Source organism: Triplophysa dalaica, chromosome 17 (genome assembly GCF_015846415.1).
Source record: "Triplophysa dalaica isolate WHDGS20190420 chromosome 17, ASM1584641v1, whole genome shotgun sequence".
In the NCBI taxonomy this organism is placed as follows: domain Eukaryota; kingdom Metazoa; phylum Chordata; class Actinopteri; order Cypriniformes; family Nemacheilidae; genus Triplophysa; species Triplophysa dalaica.
In genome coordinates this window covers 8030150-8055806 of record NC_079558.1, presented here as the reverse complement: position 1 = coordinate 8055806, position 25657 = coordinate 8030150, and the positions used below count along the sequence as shown (strand labels likewise).

Here is a 25657-nt window from a genome sequence, read left to right as displayed (position 1 = left end):
GTGACTTGAGGAATGTGCAAACTTGAGTGTTGTCTTGAGAGAGTTTTACACACACACGCACACATAGCAGGAATAACCTCACATACTGTTGTAAGGTCAGGGGTGTCACTGTTTAATAGAATGTGTTTTCAGTTTTTTCTCCGTTGGGATGACAAGAATGATAGTGCTTCTCGTCTCTATAGACCGTATCTGACAGCTGGATTACAACTTTTTCTGTAAACACTGTTTGAAGGAATACTTTACACTTATATATAAAGTCATGTTGATTTTTAACTCCTTTTAAACATTAAACCATTTAATTTGTGTTCAATAAACAAAAGTAAATGTGAAGCATAATCTCTGAGATGCACTTCAACACAACAAAAGTGGATTGTGATTCTAATGCCAAGCTTGAAAAAAAAAAAGGACAAAGAATGAAACCTGTATGACTTTCGTTCTTCTGCAGAAGACAGAAGAAGATATTTTAAATAATGTTGGCCACCAAACAATGGCGGTCCCTATTGACTTGTCCATAGTCTAGAAGTGAATGGGTACAACAATTGTTTTAGCTAACAAATTAACTTATTTTGGGTTCTGCAGAAGAAAGAAAGTTCACTGAAAAGCTAAGGACGTTCTGTCATATGTTTGTTTCACAGGAGAAATTAAACAGAACTGATCCAAGTCATGGCTCAATGATAACTTTTTTCATTTTTGGCTGTACTGTTCCTTTAAGAAGATATGGCAGAACTCCTTTTGTTGTCCCATTCATTGCATTTCATAGTTTTAGGTAAAACTCATTTAAAAAAGGATTTTGTGATCTACGTTTTGGAAAACATTCACCTTCGATAAATCAAAAAGTTCAGTAGTGGTAAAAATAATGAAATTGGCACAGAAATGCTACATGATCTGGTAGACGGTAGTTCAGTTTGAGACGCAGACAAACAGCAGGACAGCAGGTCCCAGTGACAGCACAAGCTGTGTCACCATAAAAAATCTATCCTGAGGAAAGAACACGTTAAATATTCATACGAAGCAGTGAGGAAGGAGGCAGCGTTCATAAATCCTGCCCAATGCAGACATAGCTCAGAAATTAACAAATCCTTCTGACGTCAAAGACACAGTAAAACAGAGAAAGATGAAGAAAGACAAAATACACTTAGGAGCAAAACAAAGCAGTACAGACAGACACTCTGGATAAGTTGAGGAGGACAGAGAATATAAAAAAGTGGTAGAGACTAACATATTCAGCTTGGCATGAGAATAATACAAACACACTAGAGTTTATCCTCAGATATATCATTGATTTACAGAGACGAGGTAAGCCTAAAACATCCCCTCTATAGATTTTATAGACAGCAAAACTTCTAAAAAGTCTGTGGTGAAATGGGTGGAGATGATGTACTGCCATTGATGAAATCTTTTTTACGTAACATCAGGAATATTTTAAGAAAATAAGCACAGATGTAAGTTATTGTCTCATTCTAGCTGATTTTACTTTAGACTCTTCAACCATATGTGCATCTCCACTGTATCACGCTGGACATCAGCTTCATCTCACACTAATTGATGTACTTACTCTGTCCAGTAGAGGGAGCAAAACCTCAAAATGGCCAATTAGAGATAACAAGAGGGTGACCAATAAAAACTCCATTCTGGAAGGACATTCTTACAACATACTTGCAGGTGGAACAGCTTAGCTTTTGCATATAAAAATGCTTAAACGTAAAATTATTTTATAATAAGAATCACTTTAAAACATGCAAAGTCTGTTTGTCAACTTTGAGAAACAGTGAGTGCTAATGTGAGCAAGGCACAAAACATCGTTGTGAGACAAATCGAGCAGACACAGACATTCTGTAACCTTTTAGTCAAATTGGGTCAGTTATAAAAATTAGCTAATCACATTGGCAAGAAAAACACATATTTTTTAACACATAAAAGTATTAGGGCACTCGCAAATTACTTACAAGCTATTAATGAGGAACAGAACGGTTTGTTTGGGAGAAGAAGAATTTTTCTGTGCGACTTTATTTGGCTGCCATATTTCTGTAATTCAAGCTAATGAGGCAGAAGCTGGAGAGACAAACAGCCTGTAGCCGCTTCATCTACACACTGATGCTGCTGTTACAAAACGCGTTCGTGAATGTGCTGAACGTGTTATTAAACTTGACCGCTCATCTGGACTATGACCGCTCTGTAACGTTTATCCGGACACAACATTTGAGTTTAGTGTGTATAATATGTCTGGCGGTCTAAAGGCATGTCCGATTTCTAAATAAAACACTAATACTGTATATTTCACATTATGAAAGGATACAGTCACTGGTGCCAACTAACCTTGGTACATGTACACAGAAAGGCAAACACGAAAACATGTAAATGTACAGCCTAATGTATACTGGAAACATATCCGCTAGCTAAACAACCATTAAAACACAAGTCAGATCATTCATGCATCACCCTACAGAAGTGTAATCTCCCAGAAATACAAACGCATGTCTATAACCCTGAAAAGGGTAAAAGAAAAGAGAAAAGGAAGTAAAAACAGATCCTTTGCTCCAAAAATAAAACAGATATTTAGTTTGGCACGGACTATGTTTTAGCTTCTGATGGTAATGACATTATAACTGCGCTACCGGACAAACCCTCATAAATAAGATCTGTGGTTTCCAGACAGATAGAACGCTAGGAAGGGTAAGTTACAAACACATCCTGTCTGAGAGGCGAAGGGCGCGCTGTAACTAACGCATCCCTAAACACCTCACACAAATCAACAGAAAACAAACTTTTCAAAAGTAGAGGCACAAACAGGCTGATTCATGAGAATCAATCCGGTTCTCTTTATCAAGGTTCTTTGTCTGAAGATTTGGGGATGAGCAACTCCCTCTGAGAAATCACATTTATTACCCTTTTTTTACTGGGCTAAAAATATCTACCTGTGGCTGAACTTTGCTTGGCTGTTTTCTCAAAGTGATTTATTACCACACTGGAAAATAAAACGTAATGTTCTCTGATATTTAAAACAACATCTATGCTCTTTATTATTCTGAGTATTACTTCTATAACAAATAACAAATTTTCCCTATTGGAATGTAAAATGAGATGATGTACTGTATATGTTTAAATGCAACTTTGTTATGTCCAATAAATGCAGCATTAGACCTAATGTCCTATTTTAAAATGTTGGTAACACTTTACAATAAGGTTGTTTTTGTTCCCATTAGTAAATGCAATGAGCAAAATAGTTTTGAGCATTTATTAATACTTGTTAGTGTTGATGCAAAAATGCAAAAATTAACCTCAACTGAGATTAATAAATCTAGAAGTATTTTTGTTGTTGTTTTGCATGTTAAATGCAACCTTACTTACCAAAATTTGGATACAAATGTTGTGGTAACACTTTAGTATAAGGAGGACCAATTCTCACTATTAACTAATTGCTTATTAGGATGCCTATTATTCGCATATTAGTTGTTTATAAGCACTTATAAAACACATATTCTGCATATTCTGCATATTTTACTAATTATTAATCAGCAACAAATTAAGCGTTAACTAAGCAAAGTCGTAGTTAAAAGTTTACTAAAACCGAGAACTGGACCTTCAAATAAAATCTGACCAAAATGTTTAACGTAGCCCATGACCAACCACACAAAGCAGCTTCACAATTTATAAGGGAGGAAGTAAAACAATGGCTCCAATACAAATATTTGATAAAACATCAGAAAATGATTTGATGAATGGGAAAGCGAAATAACAAATGAAACCTGTCGTATATTAATTCTAGTTTAGTTTTTCTCTTTGCGCAATAATTCCAAGAACTAAGGAGGATGTTATGACTACACAAAGCCAGTTGACAGAGTAATACAATGCTGCAGTAGATGTAGTTTTACTGTTTCCTGTCAGTAGCAGGGGAGCTACCTGTCTGGCCTATAGTGCATAATGCTCCGTAAGCGTTTAGCAGAGGCGATGATGAGACCAGAGGTGTTCCAGGAACTCTTAAACCCAACATCCAAAGCGAACGAGTTAACACAGTAGTGTCTATGGTGGAAGTTACTGATGATGCGTCAAAGCCTGAGCTCCAATCAGCACCAAGATCAAGACTTCAGCAACAGCAAAATGAGAATAAAAAAGAAATCTAACTTTGGCTAGATTGCCTCCCAAAGTGATTCCAAAACATTACATATATGACCGCATTGTACATATGGCAAGAAAGTCAAAGACAAAAAAAGACACGCTGACTGTGATATCTACAGATTTTTGAAAGACGAAAAATCATACACACAGTAGGACATTTGTAAATAAATCATTTCATCATTTTATTTCGGATAGACAGGGAAAATAACACGTCTGCAACCCGTCAAAAATAGAAACAGGTTGTCTGCCGCGCTGTGATGCGCCGCAACAGACGTTTCCAGTGTAGACAGCTTAATTGATCATAATGGGAGCGATTTAGTTTTGACATGTCACATATGGTGTACACTCGGTGGAAGTCTTTGTGAACCCCCTTTAAGTATTGACACAGATTGCTATGTGTACATAACACATATGAGAAGATGTGTGTTATCTTACCTTTAAATATTTGACCAGTTTCTGGATTTGCCAGTATTCGTTAGGCAGGTCGGTGGTGGTCTCTGCACGTCTGTCTGGCTGTTCTTCATCCTCCTCACCCTCCGATGAACTCTCAATGAAATCATCAGCTCCTCCCGGGGTCTTACTGTGCACACAAACACATATGAACCCATCAGAGACATTCCCATTCAATCTGGTCCGGATTTTCAGACGCACGCTGTGAGAAGCACTCTCCCACAGAATTTTCTCAGGGTGGAAATGAGAAATCTTAACAACTTGTTAACAGGAAAAAAATGCTTTTTATTAATAAACAGGGCTTAATACGTCACATATAAAGTAAATGAGAGGAGAGGCAGAGCAGGTGCAGGTGCTTGCCAAACCACACGGACCCTTTTCTCAAAGCTCTGGTAAAGTCTCTCAGAATCCACTGCAGAATGAATTATTGCTCTTTAAAAAAGGCTTTCTTGTCGAAACCCTTGGACAGGCTGTCAAACTCAAAGGTGAATTTGAAGCGCCATCTTAAGCAATGGCTTCAAATTAAACAGCAGGGAGATAGAGAGAACAGAGACTGAGATGATGATGACTGAAGTGGTCATCAGAGCGATTCTGAAATCTTTTTTTATAATAGGTCTACACACACACGCACAAATGCAGATGGCCGTTAAAGCGAGTCGGGCTACTGAAATGAATGTTTGGTGAAACGAGTCGAGAAACTCGGCACATACGGAAAAGAGGCCAAGGGGACTCGGTTATGTTTTCCTTATTGCTGCTCACAAGTGAACTCCTGTCTTTGTTCTTCATGCCACAATAAACATTAAAACCCTCTGTAAGTGTGCCGGCTTCAGATACGATACACGTTTGACTGTTGACCGTTTCGTTTTGAGGTGCGTCGAACACGTGATGCATCAGCAAGCATGTGGCACTGTCTCTCGTGTGAGACTGTGATTAAAAAAGTTCAGAGGGGCTTTGGGACGGGGAGACACTCGGAGCTCTGGATTGTGTACTCTGGCAGAGTGTGTTATACGGACAGCTGGAGTCTCCACTCTCCATCGCCAAACAGACAGAGAGGAGTCAGAGAGAGAAAAGGGTTATCAGGCCAAACTGAATCGGTCATTACAGACCACAACTCCCAGTAGCACCACAGCACCGTGTCGTCTACATATCAACCTGAACGGCTGTTTCATGTGTCTAATTAAGGGTAATAAAATGAAAACTCTTCCACAGATGAAATAATTTGCTCCGAAACTCTATTTCCAAGTGAGCGATTGGTTTGGCAGGAGGATTAAAGGGTGATTGAATCACACATGTTCCTGCGATGGTTCCGTTTATACCTCAGAGGAGATACAATAAAACAAAAAAAATTTGTAATGAAGGATAACGGTGGCATACATTTTTTGAGAGGACCGGCAGCCTTGTAGAGACGTTTCTGAGAAATTAGCTCTTTTTTTGCTGTCTGATGCCGGTGACTTCGTGCCGTGTGGCAAGATGTTCTTGCCTTCTCCACTTCTTCCGGCCTTTTTCACCTCCACCTTACTGGAAAACAAGCACACATTCATTAACATACAGTTAAAGCACTAGAACTATTACGTTTTTCCCTCGATGATTTAAATGGTTTATCCTTGTGAGAGTCACTAATATTTGAGGTCATTTCAGAGACAAAGAACAATTTAAGTCTCTTTAATCTCATGCGTTAGAAAAATGTCTTTTAGGAAAACATTCTTTTCAATTAGAAACTCAAAAATCATTTTGTAACATCAAAATATTTTTTGTCACTTGATAGAGATGTATGTGTTTGTCTTGTGGAAGACAAATAAATTATTATTTTTAAAACTAGTACAAATATTACTACCAGGAGCTACATAAGCATGAATATAACATTATTATTGTTATTATTTAAAATATTATGTTTTTTAAATGCAGCCTTGTTTTACTTTTTACATCACAAAGCTGAATATTGCATTCATAAGCAGCCATGAAGAATGTTGTTAACCGAACAACAAAGGTACCCATTGACTAGCATTGGTTTTGTGTCGATACAATTGAAGTGAATGGGTCCAGCTGTTGTTTGGTTACCAACATTCTTCAAAATATCTTCTTTTGTGTTCTGCAGAGGAAACAAAGTCATACAGGTTTCAAATGAAAAGATGGTGAGTTAAGATGATTGAATTTTCATTTTTGAGTATACTATTCCCTTTAATATCTTTAGGTTGTTTATCTTGATATATAAAGCTGAGTCCAGCCAGGCATTTATTTCTTCAAACAACAAATGTGTAAGGATATGTGTTAATAATGTAAGAAGAGTGAAACGCTGTTTCAGCCGAGAGATATGTGTGCCATCTATATGTGAGCCAGACAATGACTTCACCGATTAACGCCTGCAGGCTAATATATGGCAAAACCCTCTTTAATCTCTTAAAGTGTGACATCTAAAAAGAGTATGGCGCACATTGAGTAAGACTTTCGAAGCAAATTATAGCGATCAAGGGACTCCAAAAAGTCCGTCATAGACATGACACGTGGCAGCATTTTGGGGACTCAGAGGACATCCACTGGGATTTTAAATTATCACCTACTCATAAGAGGATGTGAGCCCGAGGTTCTTCCATTTCAAAGATGGTTCAAATTTCTTCATTCTACCGCCCGGCTTCTCCTGCACAAGCTGTTGTTTCGCCTTCTCGTGCACGTTCTTCTCCCGACGGTCGTAAGAACGCAAGGTTTGGCCTGTTTCCTGTTCATCAACTGTTTCCATGTGTTGGAACTTTTCAGATGGCACCTCTTGAATGGCCTTTAAAGGGGAGAGGATAAAAAAAGAAAGAAGATAGTCAGGAAAAAGATCTGTCTTAATTTGTACCAAAAAGCAATAAACTGCGTTATTAAAATTATACAGACATCGGATAGAGTCTTCTTATGAATCACCGTTCATTTAACTTTTCAACGTGTTAACTTATTGAAATATATTTTCCATTCTATATCTGACATGTTGTTTCTTTATTACTTTACAGGGGAGACGTCTCAGAGCTAGCACAACGTAACACCGAGTTTTCTCATTCTAATAAGGAGACACATAAAAACTAAATCTCACTTATGAATTTGTATCCCTGTGCATTTATATAATACAGCTTTTCTTCAAGGTCCACTGCCAGAATAACAATTCAGCCTTTGAGTTGTGAGAATAAATGAAAAATAGAAACATATTTCCAAGGTTTGTGCGCCGTCTGTTAATTGCCTATACAATATGAGAGGTTTATTGTTTCTGTACATTCCTTGAACTGCAGGCTGGCAGTTTGGCACACGCTGAGTAGAGCCTTTGTGGCAAAGCATCGCAACTCTTTTTTGAAATTTTGAAGGACTGTATCGTTCTGTCTGCCACATATTTATTGCAACTACGAGAAGCTCAACGGGACACATATGAGTGTTTTTAGTCACAGGCACCTGCTATCCAGAATATAGCCTCCCCTGCCATCAGCACTTCACTGGCTCCATCTTTTAGCGAGACGTACGAAGAGCAGTGGAAAACAGAAAGGACTAGAGAAAAGCATCCGAAAAATTGCTCGAGAGAAAAGGCTTTATATATTTCACTAGAAACTTTGTTTAGATCCAGCTTGGATAAGCACACTTTAATGGGCTTGTTTGCAGTAAAAAGTTTAAAGGGATAGTTCGCCCAAAAATGAAAACTCTGTCATGAATTACCCTCTAGTTGTTCCAAATCTGTATCAATTTCTTTGTTCGGGTGACCACAGAAAAAGATATTTGGAAGAATGTTCCATTGACGATCACAGTAAGGTGCCTCAAAACAGATTTCTTTCCTAAATTCTACAAAAAAATCTTCTACTGTGTTTAACAGAACAAAAACATTGCACAAAATGTTTTCCTACTAAGGTAGTCGTCGTAGCCACAAAACTGTCGGTTGCAAACACACTTTTGTGTTCAACTGAACAAAGCAATTTATACAGGTTTGGTTTGCAACAACTGGACGGTGAGTAATTTAGTAGTAGAATTTACATTTTTGAGTGAACTATCCCTTTAAGAACCAAAGTTATAGCCATTTTCCCACCTTCAATATGAAAATGAACGTAATAAACCTGTACAAACTCTGTCCAAAGAACACTTCAATGTGATACAAAACACGCCAAACAGAAACCTGAATGTGCTGCGCAAACATCAAACTACTGTAACAGCAGGAAAGGTCAGAAATTAAACAGGCATTGAAGGAAAATAATAACAGTACGAGAGAATTGGGAAGAAAGAAATTTGCTAATCAAGACACAATGTCTTCCTGTCCCAGTCTGACATAAAGCATACATTGAGAGTATGACATCTTTCCCCTGATGAGTGTCACCATTAGCTCAGCCCGCTCTGTGTGCATGTTAGATTAAAAGCATCTGATCTAATACAAGTGTGAAAATGCATCAGTTCCTCACGCAGTTGATTTGAGGAGATACAGCATGCTGTCTTTGGCTGGTGTTGACTTGAAGCAAAAGTTTGCTGAGGTTTTCTGGCCTGAATTTTTAGAGTCTGGTGGTTGACTGATGGATAAAGGACCAGAGTCGGTCTGAGACTTATTACAGCAACTCAACACAATCCAGAAGTCGAGTCCATTCTCTACTCAAGTCCTCATGCTACATAAGTTCCCAGCATGATGTAAACAGCATTATCTGCTCTGAAATCAACATGCAGCCTGACGAAATAAGGTTCACTTCAGGTGGATAAACATCCATTCACATCCACAGATGGTGATGAGGATCTTGACCAACAATTTTAACATGCAACCTATATAAAAAATGTATTGGACGGCTTGAGAGAGACATTGAGAAAAGAATGGCCTACAAAAGCAAGATGATGAAATCGAGAAAATAAAGAAGAACAAAGAGGGATTTGATTTGTGTGTAAGCAGACCGCTTTTACGGTTCTCTTAACAGTCTCTGTCCATCACCCGTCAGCTCCCGGTCATGGCTGAATTCTTCCCGCTGGCATTGTAAAACATGAAAGTCTAGTGGGCATTTTAACGCAAGCATTCGCTCGCACATTGAACCATCTGCCTGGCATCATCGTTTTAAAGAATAATAAAGTCTTTCTCCTTACTGCAACCCATAATTGAACACAACCTGCTAGCACATGGTCACACAAAGTACACAATAATTCTACACTGTGATTTACAATAATTCACAGTGAACACACTTATCTTTTTTGGCCATAATCTATAGACCACTTCATTACATTGTTCCAGAAGTACTTCCGGTTTCAGTTTTTTACTTTTATTATTTCCCTTTATTTTACCGAGTTTAATCTATAAAATATTCATTTAAGATTTTGATTTGGTTCTGTTGGTTGTATTATGTTCAAACATTTGTGTAGTGTTCAAAATCTGAAACAGGAAGTTCTTCTGGACCAGCCGTGTTACCTCTTCTGAAGTGGCTTATAAATAACGTTTAAAATCATTTTTACTGAAAGTGTTATCCATGAAAGTTTCTGTGCACCTCAGAAGTGCAACACATTTAAAATCAGCAGATATTAACCTGAAGTGACATTTCCTGTCTCCATAACCCCTTTTTTTGGAATAATTTTTTGTTCTTTTGTTGAATCAGTTGGCTCTGAGCTCTATACTCGGAGACCTCACAGCAGAATTCAGTACGTATAACAAATAAACGGCTTAATGTGATTGACACAAGCATGCCATGATAGACGTGAACGGGGGGCTCTTGGTCCAAACTTCAGCTTTATCACAGCTTCAAAAAGCTCTACACGACTCCAGCCCATGAGTAAGAGTGTAGTCTAGCAAAACGATTAGTCATTTTTCAAAAACAAACAAAAAATACTTTTTTTATCATAAATATATGGCTTGCACTGCTCAGAGTCCCTTCCTGTTGCACGACCACGAATTCATGTACTATGTAATCACATTGGAAAGGTTACGCGTGACGTAAGCAGAAGTTCCGACCCACTGTTTATGAGTGTGGAGAAAGAAAGACAGTTCAAAAGTTCTTGGATGTCACATATCTTTGTGCAAGATTATTGTTCAAAATGGTCAGTTTGTGTGCATACCAGGGATGTTTAAATCTTTTGAAATCTACATCGCGCGTAACCTTCCCAATGTGATTGCTTAATACGGAAGTTGTGCACGCACCCTTATTCATCGGCTGGTTTCTTGTAGAGTCTTTTGAAGCTGCTATGAAACTGAAATTTGGACCAACAGCCCCCCGTTCAAGTCCATGATATGGAGTTAAACTCTGGAAACATAAAGCTTTCCTCATATGCCTTAATTTGTTTTCAACAGAAAAACTAAACACTGACATGCGGGTGAGTGAATTACCGTGACATTTTTATTTTAAAGTGAACTACTTATGATTCATTCACTTGAATGCTCTTCTACAGTAGGTACATGTCCCGTTTGTCAAAATCACCGCAGTGCCAAATAAACAAGTGCATCCGTCATACCTTAAGGAGCTTTAGTTGAGTATACACTGTACATTCTATGCTGTAGCTCAACTTTAGTTTTTCAGTCTGTCTCATTAATGTTTAGAATTATAGCACTCGTAGACATTTATCAAAGGTGAGAGTTATTGAAACCAAGCAGAGCTACTGAGCACAAACTCATGGGAACTGTTCCTCAAGTGAAGATGATGAAGACCGTCCTGGAAACGACACAGTTTAACTTGGACACCTTTGCTGTGAACGCTCAGGTAAAATTCTGCATCAGGCTTAATCTGTGTCTGAGAACCGGCTCTCCACGTAAAATGAATGGATGAAAGGAACATTTATACATTCTGTCCTTGAGGTAACGTACGGGAGCACCAGACGGAGGTTTTTAAACTGGCAAAGCAGAGCAAGACAATAACTCTGCTAGTATATGGTACAGCAGTAATCTGTTTGTCTGCCTTCATTTTCCATCTGCAAACTATATCGGTGAGGGATAAGATCACCATTATTTAGCAATGAACGTAAAGAAAAATCGGTCTCGGTGATGGAGTTTCCGTTTATATTGCTCAAGGATAGAATTATGTCGGTTATAAAACAGCCAACGGTCGGCATAAAACATTAGCGTGGATCTAAGGACTTTTTCTTAAGTAAGGAAGAGTGGATGTTGAAGGAAACCTCAGGTCATTTTTTGCACATTTCTACTGATGGAATCGAAGAATGATCTAGATTCTAGATAATATTGAGCCGGCCAAAAACTAAAAAAGAAAGTTAAATGTCATAATTTTCATTATAATATTTCAATAAATATTTAGTCATGTAAATGTTCACTATCTAAAAACAACTGTTTTTCCAACAAACACATTTTTGTGTCATCGATTAAAATGACACAATCATTTCTCAAATGATAAAAACAATTTTCGCATCATCTTGGGACCATTACAGGAGAGCTCATTTGTTAACTAATCTTAATTTTATTCAAAAGGGTCGCGGGGTCTTGTTTTCACATTCTTTCATACTATGGAAGAAAATTCTCTCTCTCCCTTTCTCTCAATCTATCTCTCTCTCTGTTATTGTGACAAGCAGATGCTCCGCACACGGAGCGAGGTGTAGACATTGGATTGTCCCATCTTCCCCTTTTCTCGGTTCTCCTCAGCTGTGATTAATCTAAGACTGCATTCCTCACACCGCAGGTTTAGAATAGAGCAGAAGCACACTGCCAGTGGACAGACAGCTGGGCTGTTTGTGTGTCTATGTCTAATTTATTGGCCTTCCTCCAGAGGTCTATGTAGGCAAGATTTCCCATCCCTAAATGACAACTAGGGACGCATCTTCTGGTCAGTTTTACTTCTTGAGTGTTCACTAGACAAATAAATCAGATGGAGTTTGTTCTGTTAAATTCATGGTTCACTTTGACCTGCATCAGACTTGCTTCTCACAGTTGAACTGTGTTTGTCCGGTTTGTTGAGAATAAACACATTAGTGATGTACAATCAATAACATCCACTTCATATTACCAATAGGACCATTTAGTCTCACTCTCCTTTTCGTTTGTTTGAGACAGCTAACATTTGGTTCTGGCTGCACGTGTCGGTCTGAGTACGGCTTACTCACACGATGATATCATCGGTCTCTGATGAGCACTCGGGCTGAGTAATCCAGACCACCACCATTGCGCTCCGAGCTTTGTCAAAACTCGCACATCTCAGGTGCCTTGCGGGGACAACTGCAGAAATCTATCTGCCGTTCGAACACTGATGACTATTTTAATATCGGGAGATTGATTATATAAGTATGCCACAGTTATGTGGAAAGTGTTTCAGAAGATTCAGATTTTTTGATGATTAGTGCATAACTGTCAATTATGTAATTCAAATGTTAGTATTGCCCAGAACATGGTGAGAACATCCAAATCCTTGTGGTGTGGAGCAGACACTATAATGACAACTTTGTAATTTGTTCAAAAATTGCCATCTGGAGTATTCAAAGGAATGTTTTGGGTTTACTACGATAACATTTGTTTAATAATGTTGATTTCCATGAAAATTCAGTTAGGTTTTTGAGTAAGACATCTGAAAATAAATGTGAACTTTTCTGTGTTACCAACTTAATCTTTATTGAATTAATTATTTCAGTAAAACTAAGCCACCCTAACCCACACACAAAAATGAACATTCTGTGTTCATTTACTCCGCCTCCAGTTGTTCCAAATCTGTATACATTTCTTTCATATATTGATATTTTAAAGACGGCTTGTGACCAAACAGTTCTTGGCCACAAGTGACCACCATAGTAGGAACATTTTGGTGTACATTTCTTTGTTCTGTTGAACAAAAAAGAAGATATTTTGAAGAATGTAGGAACACAAACAGTTCTGGGAAAGTTTTGACTTCATTCTACTACGGTAGTCAATGGTGGTCGAGAACTGTTTGGTTACAAGCATTCTTCTAAATATCTTTCTCTGTGTTCAACGGAACAAATCCATTTATACAGATTTGAGGGCACGTAAATGATGACATCTTTTGAACCCTGGAACACTCCTTTAAAATGAATAGTCTTTGAATATAATGAAGGTGTTGAAAGTGTTGTATGCCTAGGTGGTCTAAAACAATACCTGTTCACTTATAGTCTTGGCGAAGTGAGGAGACTTGTTTTTCAACAGCGTGACAAGATCTTGGTAGACATCACTCTTCGTCTTATAAGAGTTCTCATCCACGTCCCCGATGAGTCCCTGTAAAACCAAATCACAATGTAAGCAGAACGAGAAGCTACATCCCAGTGGCGCAACTGTTTTTTGGCAATGTATACTGGGATACAAACGGCTTTTCTAAAATGACACAGAGATCTTATTGAAAAACCCACACACGCTTTCTTCTTTAGCCTGTTATTGTAATTGAATCCCTAATCTCTAAGGTTTACAAGTGAAGTGTTCTGAATTTATGTCTAATCTTTCAATTAACATCACTGTCATGTAAAACAGTTTCAAGCTGACCTCTAATTTATTCCGAATAGGTGAGTGTCAGAAAGCATTTAACAGAACACAGGCGAAAACAAGAGACCTCAAACGGAAAAGCGTTCTGAATAATAATGAAAATGCTGTGTTTGATTAATTGTACACACACTTAGATCTACAGCTAAAAAACACTTAACATAGCTGGAGAACCAGATCTGGAACACGACCACATAGCTGTCAAACTTTTCAATATCGTTCACCTCATGTTTTGGAAAAGTGTCTGTATACAAAACCTTTCAAAGCATTAGCACATTTTGTATGTTAAAATGATCTAGCAAAATTAATTCCTTTGACAAGTTGACACGTTTCAGATTCAGAAAAGTCATATTGCATCATTTAACATTCCGACGGGATACATTTATTTCCATCTGCTATGGGCTCGGGTCAGGCCTGCTGAGATATGCGTTTAGGTTATCTATTTCCGGTCTAATTATAATTATGGTACAGATATACATGATCACAATGGAAATCAATTTATTTCTGATACTGATTACAGAGACGGCAGATAAAACAGAATTCCATCATTTTATGTTCCATGTTTTGTTACAACATATGGGAGAGAGAACTTGCTATAAGAACAATCCAAAAAACTGAGTCAACAAATATACTTTCCCGACAGTTTTCTCACCTCATGGAGGAAGACTCCGGTGGTGCTGCAAGTGATGAACAGTGTGGGCTCAGTGTCACAAGTCTCAATTATGAGAGAGCAGATTTCTCCATCCATCTGTCTCCAGGGAGGAGAGCGGCAACCATTTGAGAAAACATAATCTGTAGAAAACAAGATGGTCCGACTAAGAAAAGGACAACAGTAAGGTTGTTTCTGCAGGCCTGGTTCAAGTTCAGATTTCATACACAAAACTAAAATATTGTTAGAGGAAACCTTTAGACAAACCCTTAAGAGCTGTTCGGATTAGTAAAATGTATGCTAATAAATGTTGCAGTTGTCCTAGACTTTATTTTGTGGATTTCAAAATACTATAGATCATCAAATAAAAATAACCCAAAACAATCTACAGTTCTCTTTGAAAAAGACTATTCAGAACACATGGTAGATTAAATCAAATGCTAGACTAGTTCTCTGTTGACACCTCTCAACAGTAAAACGCTTGCAATAAAACTTTGGTTATGGAAGGTTCGTAGAGTGCAGGTTCCCCTGGGGAAGATGGACACTACTTGCATGCAGCCCTGCCAGTGAATGTGACTGATCTCATTTCAGGACTAAACTGCTGCACACGTCACTCTAAAATAAATCAACCCTCTCCAAAAACCCCTGCCGATACTTCCACGTGCTCCAAACCGCCCTGCACATCCTCTCTCCCTCTTTATTTGAATAGAAATTTTCAACTTAACCCTAAATACCGGGACTCGTTTTTCAAAAGAAGCCACATCCATCCATCAAAATAAACAGGCAACACTACTTATTCCAAAAAACACTTGATTGTTATGGTACAGCAAATCTGCCCGAAGATGGTTTGATAAATCTCTCTGTAAACTGAAATCTGACATTTGTAACGGTTTCCATGTTGCTCATACTTTTACACTTGAATTTCCAACATTGCCAAACAAATTGTGGAGGCTTGAGGGGAGGGAAGGGGAGAGACATCCAGCTGATGGTTGTTTATACATTTATTGCTTTTTTTGTCCCCTCCCTTTCATGTGCCTCTGATTAAAATCAATTGCATATATTGAACTGTTTGTATTTCAAAGTAATATTTTAAATTTACTATATTTATTTTTCATCATGGGACAAGCATCTTAATGTCACCCGATTGTTTGTTGTTATTGTGTCGTTGTATCTTTCTTATACGTTTGTAGATTTAATTGAATCAAATTCAAAACCAGATGGTGCCATAACTATTATTTTTATATTATTGCCTTTGAGGTGGTGATAGGAATAATAATCTGGAACAATAAAATACTCTTCATTTTGTCACAAATGTTATTAAAATATTAGTTTTTTTATAAGTGTCATATAGCTTCTTATATCAGATATAATATATCAGATATATCAGAACAATTCAAGTTCATTTCAGTTAATGCACCCCTTTAAAAGTCAGGACCTCCCTTACCTAAGCATTGTCTGTACAAACACTCAGATGCTCTTATGCTAGAGAATTTGACCCACTTGCTCCCTTCATCCACTTAGAAAGTGAGTGTGCATGTGCGTGTGTGAAAGTGAGTGAGAGAGAGAGAGAGAGAGAGAGAGAGAGAGAGAGAGAGAGAGATGAATATATGTGAGAGAAGCATGATTAGTCAGATTGAGAATGAAAAGAAGTGTGAGAGTGAGTGACATGAGATTGAGCTAAAAGGATGCAGTGGGGGAAAAGAGGATGATGCAAACCTGATGTGTAGCGTACAGACTTCAGTACCAGGCTTTCTCCTGTCCCACATAAACTCTTCAACTGATCTACCTCTCCATCAACAGCTGCTGGGCTTAGCCTGCCCTCTCTGGGCAAACACATACACAACAAAGAAACATTATTAAAAAACAACAATGAATGTATAAATAACTGGATAATATAGCTTAATAATAATAAACTAATCGAGCGAATGCAATCTTTGGCCAATAGGAAGCATACCTGGTGATCTGTCCGACAGCAATGTTGAGCAGTTTTGTGTCCAGCTCTTTTAGGTTGTTTAACAGCTTCATTTCGAGCTCCTTTTCCCCACTCAGCTCATCCTCTTCCCCTTCGTCTAGGTGAACTGTGGCCGAATTGGACCCCAGGATCTTTTTCAGTGGGTCCCTGTTAGCTGAGTAGCCATGAACACATGTATTCAGCTCATGAAACAAATTCTTCAAATGTATCTTATACGTGGGGAATGTACTAACAAAGACAGAAAATATGCGACCACTTAAGCTGGAGAAATGGTCAAAAAGGTAAAAAAGGCGAGACGTGTATGGTTTTCAGAACAGGGGAAATAAGAATTTGTCCTGCTCACCATCCAAACAGGCCTGAACTTCTTTCATCTTTTTGTCTTCAGTCAGTTGCAGAAGATTGGAGAGGTGCTGAAATGTGTACACTGTGATGTCAGGTGGAGTGAGATGGAGAAGGGGACGTCCTTCCTTATCAGACTCCTGGGACATAACTGATTCACCACTAAAAATGAGAGAGGACGGATTGAAAAACCAGCAGACTAACAGGGGACTGGAAAAACAGATGGATTCATGTGTACCATAGAGAAAAATAACACACAAAATGGTCTTAATCATAAGAGTAAATACATTTAGCGTATTAATACACAGTTTGTGAACTGTGAATCAAAATACACCGTTACAGGAGAATTAAATGAGGTTTAATCCTCATCCTCACGTGCATTTATGTGCTATAGTGTTGTGTGCTGTGGTGTTACCTGATGTCGTACTCTGTTTTGAAATCAGAAGCTTCTAGAGATGTTTTCCATTGTAAAGGCTCTCTGAATACAAGTTTGGCCTCCTGTGGGTGTCTGGCGCCGAACTCCTCAGTGAAGAGCAGGATTTCACTGAGCATGGCTTTATTCAGAGGGGTATTCTCCAGTTTATCTGCCCCGGAACTGTCCCACTGAACTGCCCTGGAAAGTGCCACCCCCATGTCCTGCACAAGATGCTTTTAACCTGACGGTAAGCCAGAAGTTTAGTTATATGTTAAACAATATTACACGCACAGGTAAAACTATTATAGGTTTGCAAATTCAATGAAGTTAATTTAATGTTAAACGAATGTTTTTCATCAGTCCCGCGTGCAGTTACACACAAATTACATAAAAGTAAATAATACCACAATACATTTTATTTACATACGATTAAACTAATAACATTGTAAAACTTCGCGTCCTGCTTTAATGGCACTATGAAACGCATTTTCCTCGTGAAAGGCCGGATTTGTATTTGTTATAAATAATGAGCAAATTAAATGTTTAAAAGCAAAACCAATTCGTGCAGAGTAAGTTACCGGTCGTCTTAAATTTATAACACGTGTCACTCACCGAACAACGTGACTAAAAGTAATGTCCTATATTTATTTATACATTTCATACCTTCGAATATCTTGCAGCAACCTTTCCCACCTTGGCCAGTGTTCAAGTCAAGTTACTGTGTAACCATAGAAACAAACTACCGCTGGATCCGGTTTCTTGGATACAGTCAAACAACGGAAAGCTGAAAGGGCCAGAAGTGTTGTTGAGAAAAGAGTTTTGAAAAGCGGTATTTGTCCCGTTTCCGCAAGATTTATACTCACTTACTCATAATTTATATTTTTTAACATTTTAGAACAAAAGTAATCAAAATATGGAATAACGAAAATGTCACTTTGGCAATTATGTGACTAGAAACAAAAAGTAGTTTTTCATCCTAATTTACAATTTAGTCACCCTTTACCATTGAAATCTGGCATTTTATCAAGTAGCTTTTTAACATAACATGTTTCTTTTTTTAACATGTTATGAAGGCTTTCGAAATTGACCATTTCAGTCACATGACCCTAAAATTTTAATTACATGCAGTTTACTTGCTATTGGCAAGTACAGCGAAATTTGAGCAGTCCTTATACAGTTCAGTCACATGTAACTACAGTATAGTGCAAGTTGAACATTTAAATAAAGAAAAATGAAAATAATACAAATACTCTAATTATAACTAAGATAATACACGCACACATAAAAAACAAGTAAAATAAAGTATGGTGCAAATAAAATATGAGAGCCTTAAAGTATTGAGTGTTGCACACTTATGACACGATTGTGGGATAAAGCATAGGAGTCAGTATTGCTGCATTCTAATGGCAAAACAGATATTATCATGGCTGTTTTCTTTTTGGGGTCACGTTCCCACATACACTTTTGACAGCTTCTTTATAAACTCCTCTTGCTGTACTTTATGGTATAAAATGACACACAAGCACAGAAAAGATTCAATTTCCTCATTGATCCTATCCGTACCACCACGGAAAAATAACTTAATTCAGCACAGCATTATTCACGCTGGGTTTAACTTTGATAAAGTCTGACTCATAAGCTTTCAATTGAACCGAAACTGAACAGGAGCTCTCTCTTTTCAGACCATGTAGATGGAAGGCCTGCTGCCAGGTATATTAGCTTCTTGCTCTTTTCTGCCGTATGTGCCAAACCACACTGATGACCTAGAGGTTAACATTTCATAAATTTCCATGCTTTTTCACTTAAACAGCGCTCTTTAGATTTTTCGGTTACTGAAATAATGATTTTACTGCTTGCTGCAGATCCGACGTTCGTTACGAAGAATTTCCCCAGACACTTAATATTACTTGGAAATATAAAAGCATTTCCTTAAGCCTTCTGCTTTCTCTATTTATGTATTATTCTATATTGGTGTCTGGGATAACAGAAAAACAGGTGAATAGACAAAAAACAGCTGAACAGAAGAATCAAGAGTCAAGATGGTAAAGAAAAAAGAAAGAAAAATAAGGGAATGAATCTGTATTCTGTGGCACTCTCTCATTAGCAGTACTAATTGTTGTAAGTTAAGACATTGAGGTCGGGCACGATGATTTGGAGTGCCAGAGGTTCCTTCAAACATAAACACCCACAGCTTGCGGTCAAAGCACCTGTCATCTCCTTCAACTTTGAGTCACACTCGGCATAATAAACAAACGGCGTCTGGAACGGCCCGGCAGAGATGCTGATTGAGCTAAAGTGGGAACGCACTGCCGGAGATTTACGAGGCGCGGCTTCGTCTTAAAGCATGTAGGCTGTGATTGCATCCGTCCACAGCTCTCTCTGCACTCTCAAAACAGCCTATTAACAAGGGGAAATCAGGCTTGGGGAGAAATTACCACGAGTTGTGTGGGCGAGCAAGGCACCTGATGTAGTTTCACTCTCGTCCTGCAGGGTTGTGATGCAGTCACTGGGAACGACTCACAGGACTCAAAGTTAAGTAGAATTAGCTTAATAAAAATGAACAATTTTGTGGAACTTCTTCTGTGGAAGTCTCAGGAGCATTAAATGTTGAAGAATTAAATGACCTGAATCTGAGCTCCGGAGAGATGATGTCAATGCTTTTGGTCGAAATGTCTTCTTTCCAGTCCTGCAGAAGAAGCTACTACAGGTTTGCAATGAGAAGAGATTGAGTAAATGATGAAAGATTCATTTTATAGTTGATAACCAAACCACAGCTGTACCCAATGATTTGCACTGGTTTTGTCCCCATACAATAGAAGTGAACGGGTACCGTAGTTGTTCGGGAACCACCATTCTTCAAAATATCATCTTTAGTGTTCTGCAGAAGAAAGAAAGTCTTACAGGTTTGAAATGACAAGAGGGTGAGTAAATGACAAAATAATTGTTAATTTTGGGTAAACAATTCCTTTAAAGTCATTTTTACATTGATATACACAAAATGTTTTTTTACAAATTCATGCGTCAAAAATATTGATGATTCAAACGCCACTTACTCTGTACGAAATGCATCAACAAACACATAAAACTGCAAATAAATGTCGATTTTAACATGGACATGGTTCAACAATCTGAAGGGCACGCTGCCTTTTCTGCACAGAAATAGAGGTCAAGACCAGTTCAGCCGTGTGAAATGCAGCTCAACAGCTCCGTTAAACAGCACAAGCAGCTTGGCTGAATCACAGGTGACATCGGTCACAATAATGAACACCTGCAAAATCTGTCACATACTCGTAAAAGGAAAATCAGCCCGAGTGGATAGATTGAGATAGACTAATATGAGGAGGGGGAAACTAGACGGCCCGCCATGCTACTTCCCAGCTGCTTTCCTTAAGTAAGCCTACACGTTCTTGTAAGATTTCAAAGCAACAGTTATAGAGGGAATACGACCGTAAGATGGTGAGATCGACTTGTCATGAACAAGAGAGTTGATGACCTGTCATAACTCCTTTTATGAGAACATTTTACAGGACAAGTTTCACCAGACGGACTCCACGTCGAGGCCCCTCTAGATCGTTCTCGCAATCTTTTCTATGCGTAAATCGGTTCTATCGCATCCCAGACTTCAATGCTGTATGAATGCTACTGTTATTTGCTTGTTATGAATAATAGCCCGTTTTATAGGGTATTTGCACAGGCAGCGGTACAAGTTTGTGAGAGTGTGTTAATGTGCGTGCACGCATGAGCCAATGCGAAAATGCTTAAAGTCTTACTCTACATTTGTCTGATAGGCCAGACAAGCAGACACATCGAAGGAAATGGGTGCCAAAGTCAACCACGCTTAATTTTCATCCGTGGACAGAGAAAGATCTTGGTACATCAAAACGTATGATGGGATTCACGGCTGCCGTGAGCTCAGCTCCTCTCAGTTTAGCATGAATAAATCCCCTCCACCCACCCAACCCCTCGGCCCGTCCAGGACTGTCAAAGCAGCTATGAGGGTTTAAGGAGACTGGCTATGATTTATGAAAGATATTCATATTGCTATAACAGGTTGTTAAACAGTACTAGCTGGCTGGATTTGGAGAGATTCACTGACCCTCAATCTAAAAAAACAGTCTGTTTAATATTGTCAAGTAGACTTTGCACCTGCCGATATTTTATTATTTATTTTTTGTTTAAAACTAAAGCAGTAATGTTTTCTGATTTATAAGGTTTTTGAACGTTTTGAACGATAAGACAAACAGACCGAAGGTTCCTGGATATTATTGGCAGGCTGACTATTTCAACCCTCATGAATACGTTTGTGAGGACAAAAAATACATTTCGATTCCTAAAAAGGTTTTAGATTTGAGCAACACAGGCCTGTTTTTTATGTTTCTTAAGTATTTCTTGTTCTAAAATAACAGTCACTTCATGTCCATGTGTAACAAACACAAATTTGAGATCCTGAAGCCAAGCCAGCACTTCCAAAGGGCTTGCCGAAAGGTAAACACATTACAAATCACCACGCTGGGTGATCATAAAGGGCAGGCACTATAAAATGGAGGCAATAAAGTCAATTATTTTTGTACTAAACCTTCTCTCTCTACTGAGAAAACAACATCAGATACAAACAAAATGTTTTCTCTGTAACAATGAATATCAGTGCTCAGTGCTGGCCTGCTTCTAAACCTACAATTGTGGCTTTCATGTGATGTGTGTGTATGTCAAGCCGCTGTGTGCCTGTGCTTTCTTTGGAGCGGGAGACTGACTTTCAAATATAGATGCTCAAAACAGTTTTATGAATATATGGATTTGTGGTAGAAGCCCAATAACGGTTCTTTGTGACGGTAGCTCAGTTTCTGCCGTGTTTGTTTGTCTAACTATTTTCATCGTTGTTAAACAAAACCCCAATTCCTCTGATTTGGGGTTTTGTAGATATGAAATAAGCTGACCGAGCAACCCCAAACCTCAGTTCATGTCTTTGAGAAAATCAAATCATCATAAAATGGAATATTTCCAACCGGATGGAAAGAGCGAGACTCTGAATATTATAAACCATTTTGATTTCTCATGCACAGAAAAGTTTTTAAACACAAAATGTCAAATCTCAACCACGTTTTCCAAATTTTTTGCCAGGTTTACAATATTGAAGACCAATAAATGCAGATTCTAATAATGGAGCACATACTTTAAACATACAAAACAATAATCCACCACTCACCTTCAATATTATAAAAATGCACACTAGCCAAATCACATCTAACATTAACTGGATTTCGGTAATCTGACTATTTGGACTTTTGGACCCGACCATCCCCCTAAAATCATCAGTTCATGGCCTTAATACACACTACACATGCCTCCCCGACCGAAGACGGCTCCCCGGCGTCCGGCTGTACGCCCACACCTCCTCTTTCCCGCTGATAACCGATGCTTCTACAATTTCAAAGTCACAGATCTTAATGTTCTTTCCTCTCTCTTGCAGTGTAATTGTTATTTTGAAAGTGCGGTCGAGGGAGGCTGTCAGGGTTTGGCACAGCCCGTGGCACTAATGTGCCGTGTGTTTTAATACGGCTCGACTTCTGTTTTATAAACTCTGCGGGCAAGCATCGCAGACTCGCTCTCTCCCTTTCTCCCCTGCCCTCCCGTCTCGCAGGATGAACGCACACAGATGTGCTTCTTGGTATATTTCTACCGTGCGGTGAAAGCTGCTGTGCGTGTTGTGGTGTCGGGCTGTTTGTCTAACACGGCCACTGGTTAGGAGTTTAGGTTCTAATAGGCCCAACACTGGTACCAGTCATGCAATTTAGTCGAGGGGGGGAGGATGAAGGGGGGGTAAAGAGTAGCAAACTAAGTATAGAGAATAAGGAGCCCACCAGAAGATCTTGTGTGTGTGTGTGTGTGTGTGCGGGGGGGGGGGGGGGGGGGGGGCTGTCACTGTGATATCCTATGGCACCATGGAAAAGCACTTAAAGTCACACAAGACAGCCCTGATGTTTCCTAAGATCACAAGCACTGCCATGCTCACTAACAGCACAGGCCTGATCCAAGCCAACTGCGAGAAGAGCACACCATTCAAACACCGTCGCGTATTTCAAGTAGAAGATTAGCAAGAGTTGAGTGAGAATGCATCCTTAGGCGGTCGGTGCGACTTACAGTTACACAAATCCACCACCACACTTTCAACTACACAAAACTAGAGTCTGGATCCCTACGCAGTATTCATAGCCAACAGTTTGTCACGCTTTCTGTAAGATTACTAGGCTGCATCCGAAAGCAAGGCAGCTGACTCCAGAAACAGTTCCGGACAGGGTTAATAGGCGGCGTAACGAATTTACATTTGAATTATAAAGCGCTTGGTGATACAAGTGTCTATAAAAAAAGATGGACATGTCTCCACTTCATTCCACTATAGAAAGCCAAAATGTTCCAGAAATGGACGCCGACATCTTGTGCCAATGATATAATTTGGAGCCAAAGACACAAATCATGTTGTCACAAACCTTTTTATAACTAACTTATAAGAAAGCATATCAGGATGATAAGAACTAAATACGTGACAGAAAGCATGATTCGAAAAATGTATTTAAAGTGTAATTTGATTTTGTGCTTACGTACCATTTTTTAAAATGGAGAGGGCACGGTTTATCACCTATACTGCAGCCAGAGACCTGGAGGTCATCGAAATGCTTCGGCTTCACTTTTTAGGCTGTGTGGAGCACATCTGGTGATAACCAAATATGCAGAAACTGTTATCAAAATTCTCAATACTGTTCAAAAGTATACATAAGTATACATGCATACATAAACTATATTTGTACTGTCTTGCTTTCTCAAATGGCATTTAAATTTTTTTAGTTCGGCCAATCAGTTTCTCCAGGGGCACACAGGATTGTGGGATATCAAAGGCAGTAACGATACACCTATGCTGTCTTCAAAAATCATTCAGATAAAATCTCAGGTGACAGAATGTTACAGTATTTAAACATTGAATTTCTACCTGTCTGGATGGCATCCTACATTTCAATAAACACAATTCAGTCAAAGTTTATCAATAACTTTTCACTGTATATACAGAAAATGTATATACACTGTATAAACAGTCCGATGCCCCTGAGCATTTAGTCAATAAGATTTACACTTGACAACAAAATAATGCTAAAGATTCCTAAATTTTATTTATGCACAGTAAACCAACAGGGTTGTAAACATTTTCAGGAGTATCCATGTAAATGAGCCACTTTTGGATAACAACTTAAAATGCTGTTGTGCATGAAGACCGTTTTAAAATGAAAACACTGTTTTTAAATCTATCCAGATTAGTTACACGTCGTCAAAAAAAAGTCCCTACCACTTGCAACCAACAAATATCCATGCCTTCCAATCCAAGTATTTGAAACAGTCGTTTCATAGAATTTTCATTCACAAAGAGCAATTTCTAACCAATGAAATACTTCAAAGCTGTGCCGAACTAGTTCCATTGTATTCATTTCCATGACATTTCCAGGCCTAAAAACTACAATCTTGTTTTTACAAATCGCAAGCTTTCCATGACTGTGAAAACCCTGGATTTAGAAAGTCTGCTTTTGCTTTACCTGAGCGAAGACCTGCGACGAGAAGCCTTTTATGTTCCCCTCACACCATCCGATAGAAGCATGCATAACATCGGCCTCTTTAGCTCTAATTAAACACGACTGCTCTCGCATGCATTTCACAGCACCTCACTTTACAGAGGGATTTTACATCGCAGGTCAGGATTTAGTGCTTTAGTGGTTCCAGGCTCGCATCGAGGGCAAAAGCTTCTTTTATGTTGTGTTTGAGGTGAATGTGTGTTACGTGACTTCTCTCATGAGTGACAGGCTCTAAATGTTCAGGGCTGATGACAACCTGTTAAGGTTAAATATCGCTGTCGGGGAGGTATGAATGCTCTCTGGTGTGAGAGAGAGAGGTAGGGTCATGCAGGATTCAGTCAAAGACATACAGTACGAAGTAATGTTGCACGTGATATGTCAGCTGGCACAACCTGTTGTATTTTCCAATGGTAACAAATCATGGTCTGTCTTTACTTTGATCCTAAGCTTGTCTCAGAATGTACATTTTAAGGATTTCAATTTCTATTTTCATGGTTGATGTTTTAGGATGACAGTATCCTGGCTGAAAAAAAAAGATGCTGGAACATACTGGTTAGCACTGGTTTAGTTATCGACCGGTCAAAGGTTTGGATTAGAATCACTTACCAAAAATGTTTCGTCTTGGTTTTAGAAATCTTTTAATCTCAAGGTGTATCTTTCAATGTTTAATATTACTTTTGTAGACAGACATAAATATAATTGGGCCATCATATTC

The 25657-nt window shown here is 38.6% G+C and overlaps 1 protein-coding gene across 4 annotated transcripts in view; it reads right to left on the bottom strand.

Moving 5' to 3' along the window:
- odad2 (outer dynein arm docking complex subunit 2) overlaps positions 1-18103 on the bottom strand; it is a 49107-nt gene extending 31004 nt beyond the window's left edge. For 3 of the 4 annotated variants that reach the window (XM_056770492.1, XM_056770494.1, XM_056770495.1), the window contains exons 1-10: positions 17993-18103; positions 17330-17570; positions 16919-17076; positions 16558-16729; positions 16320-16426; positions 14607-14746; positions 13580-13696; positions 7125-7336; positions 5941-6084; positions 4552-4696 (exon numbers count right to left, since the gene is read on the bottom strand). In XM_056770492.1, the coding sequence (XP_056626470.1) occupies positions 4552-4696; positions 5941-6084; positions 7125-7336; positions 13580-13696; positions 14607-14746; positions 16320-16426; positions 16558-16729; positions 16919-17076; positions 17330-17547 (1413 nt within the window). In that variant the 5' untranslated portion in view covers positions 17548-17570; positions 17993-18103. The remainder of the gene's footprint in view (positions 1-4551; positions 4697-5940; positions 6085-7124; positions 7337-13579; positions 13697-14606; positions 14747-16319; positions 16427-16557; positions 16730-16918; positions 17077-17329; positions 17571-17992) is intronic. The other variant, XM_056770493.1, reaches the window with a different exon arrangement.
- Positions 18104-25657: the final 7554 nt, after the last annotated feature.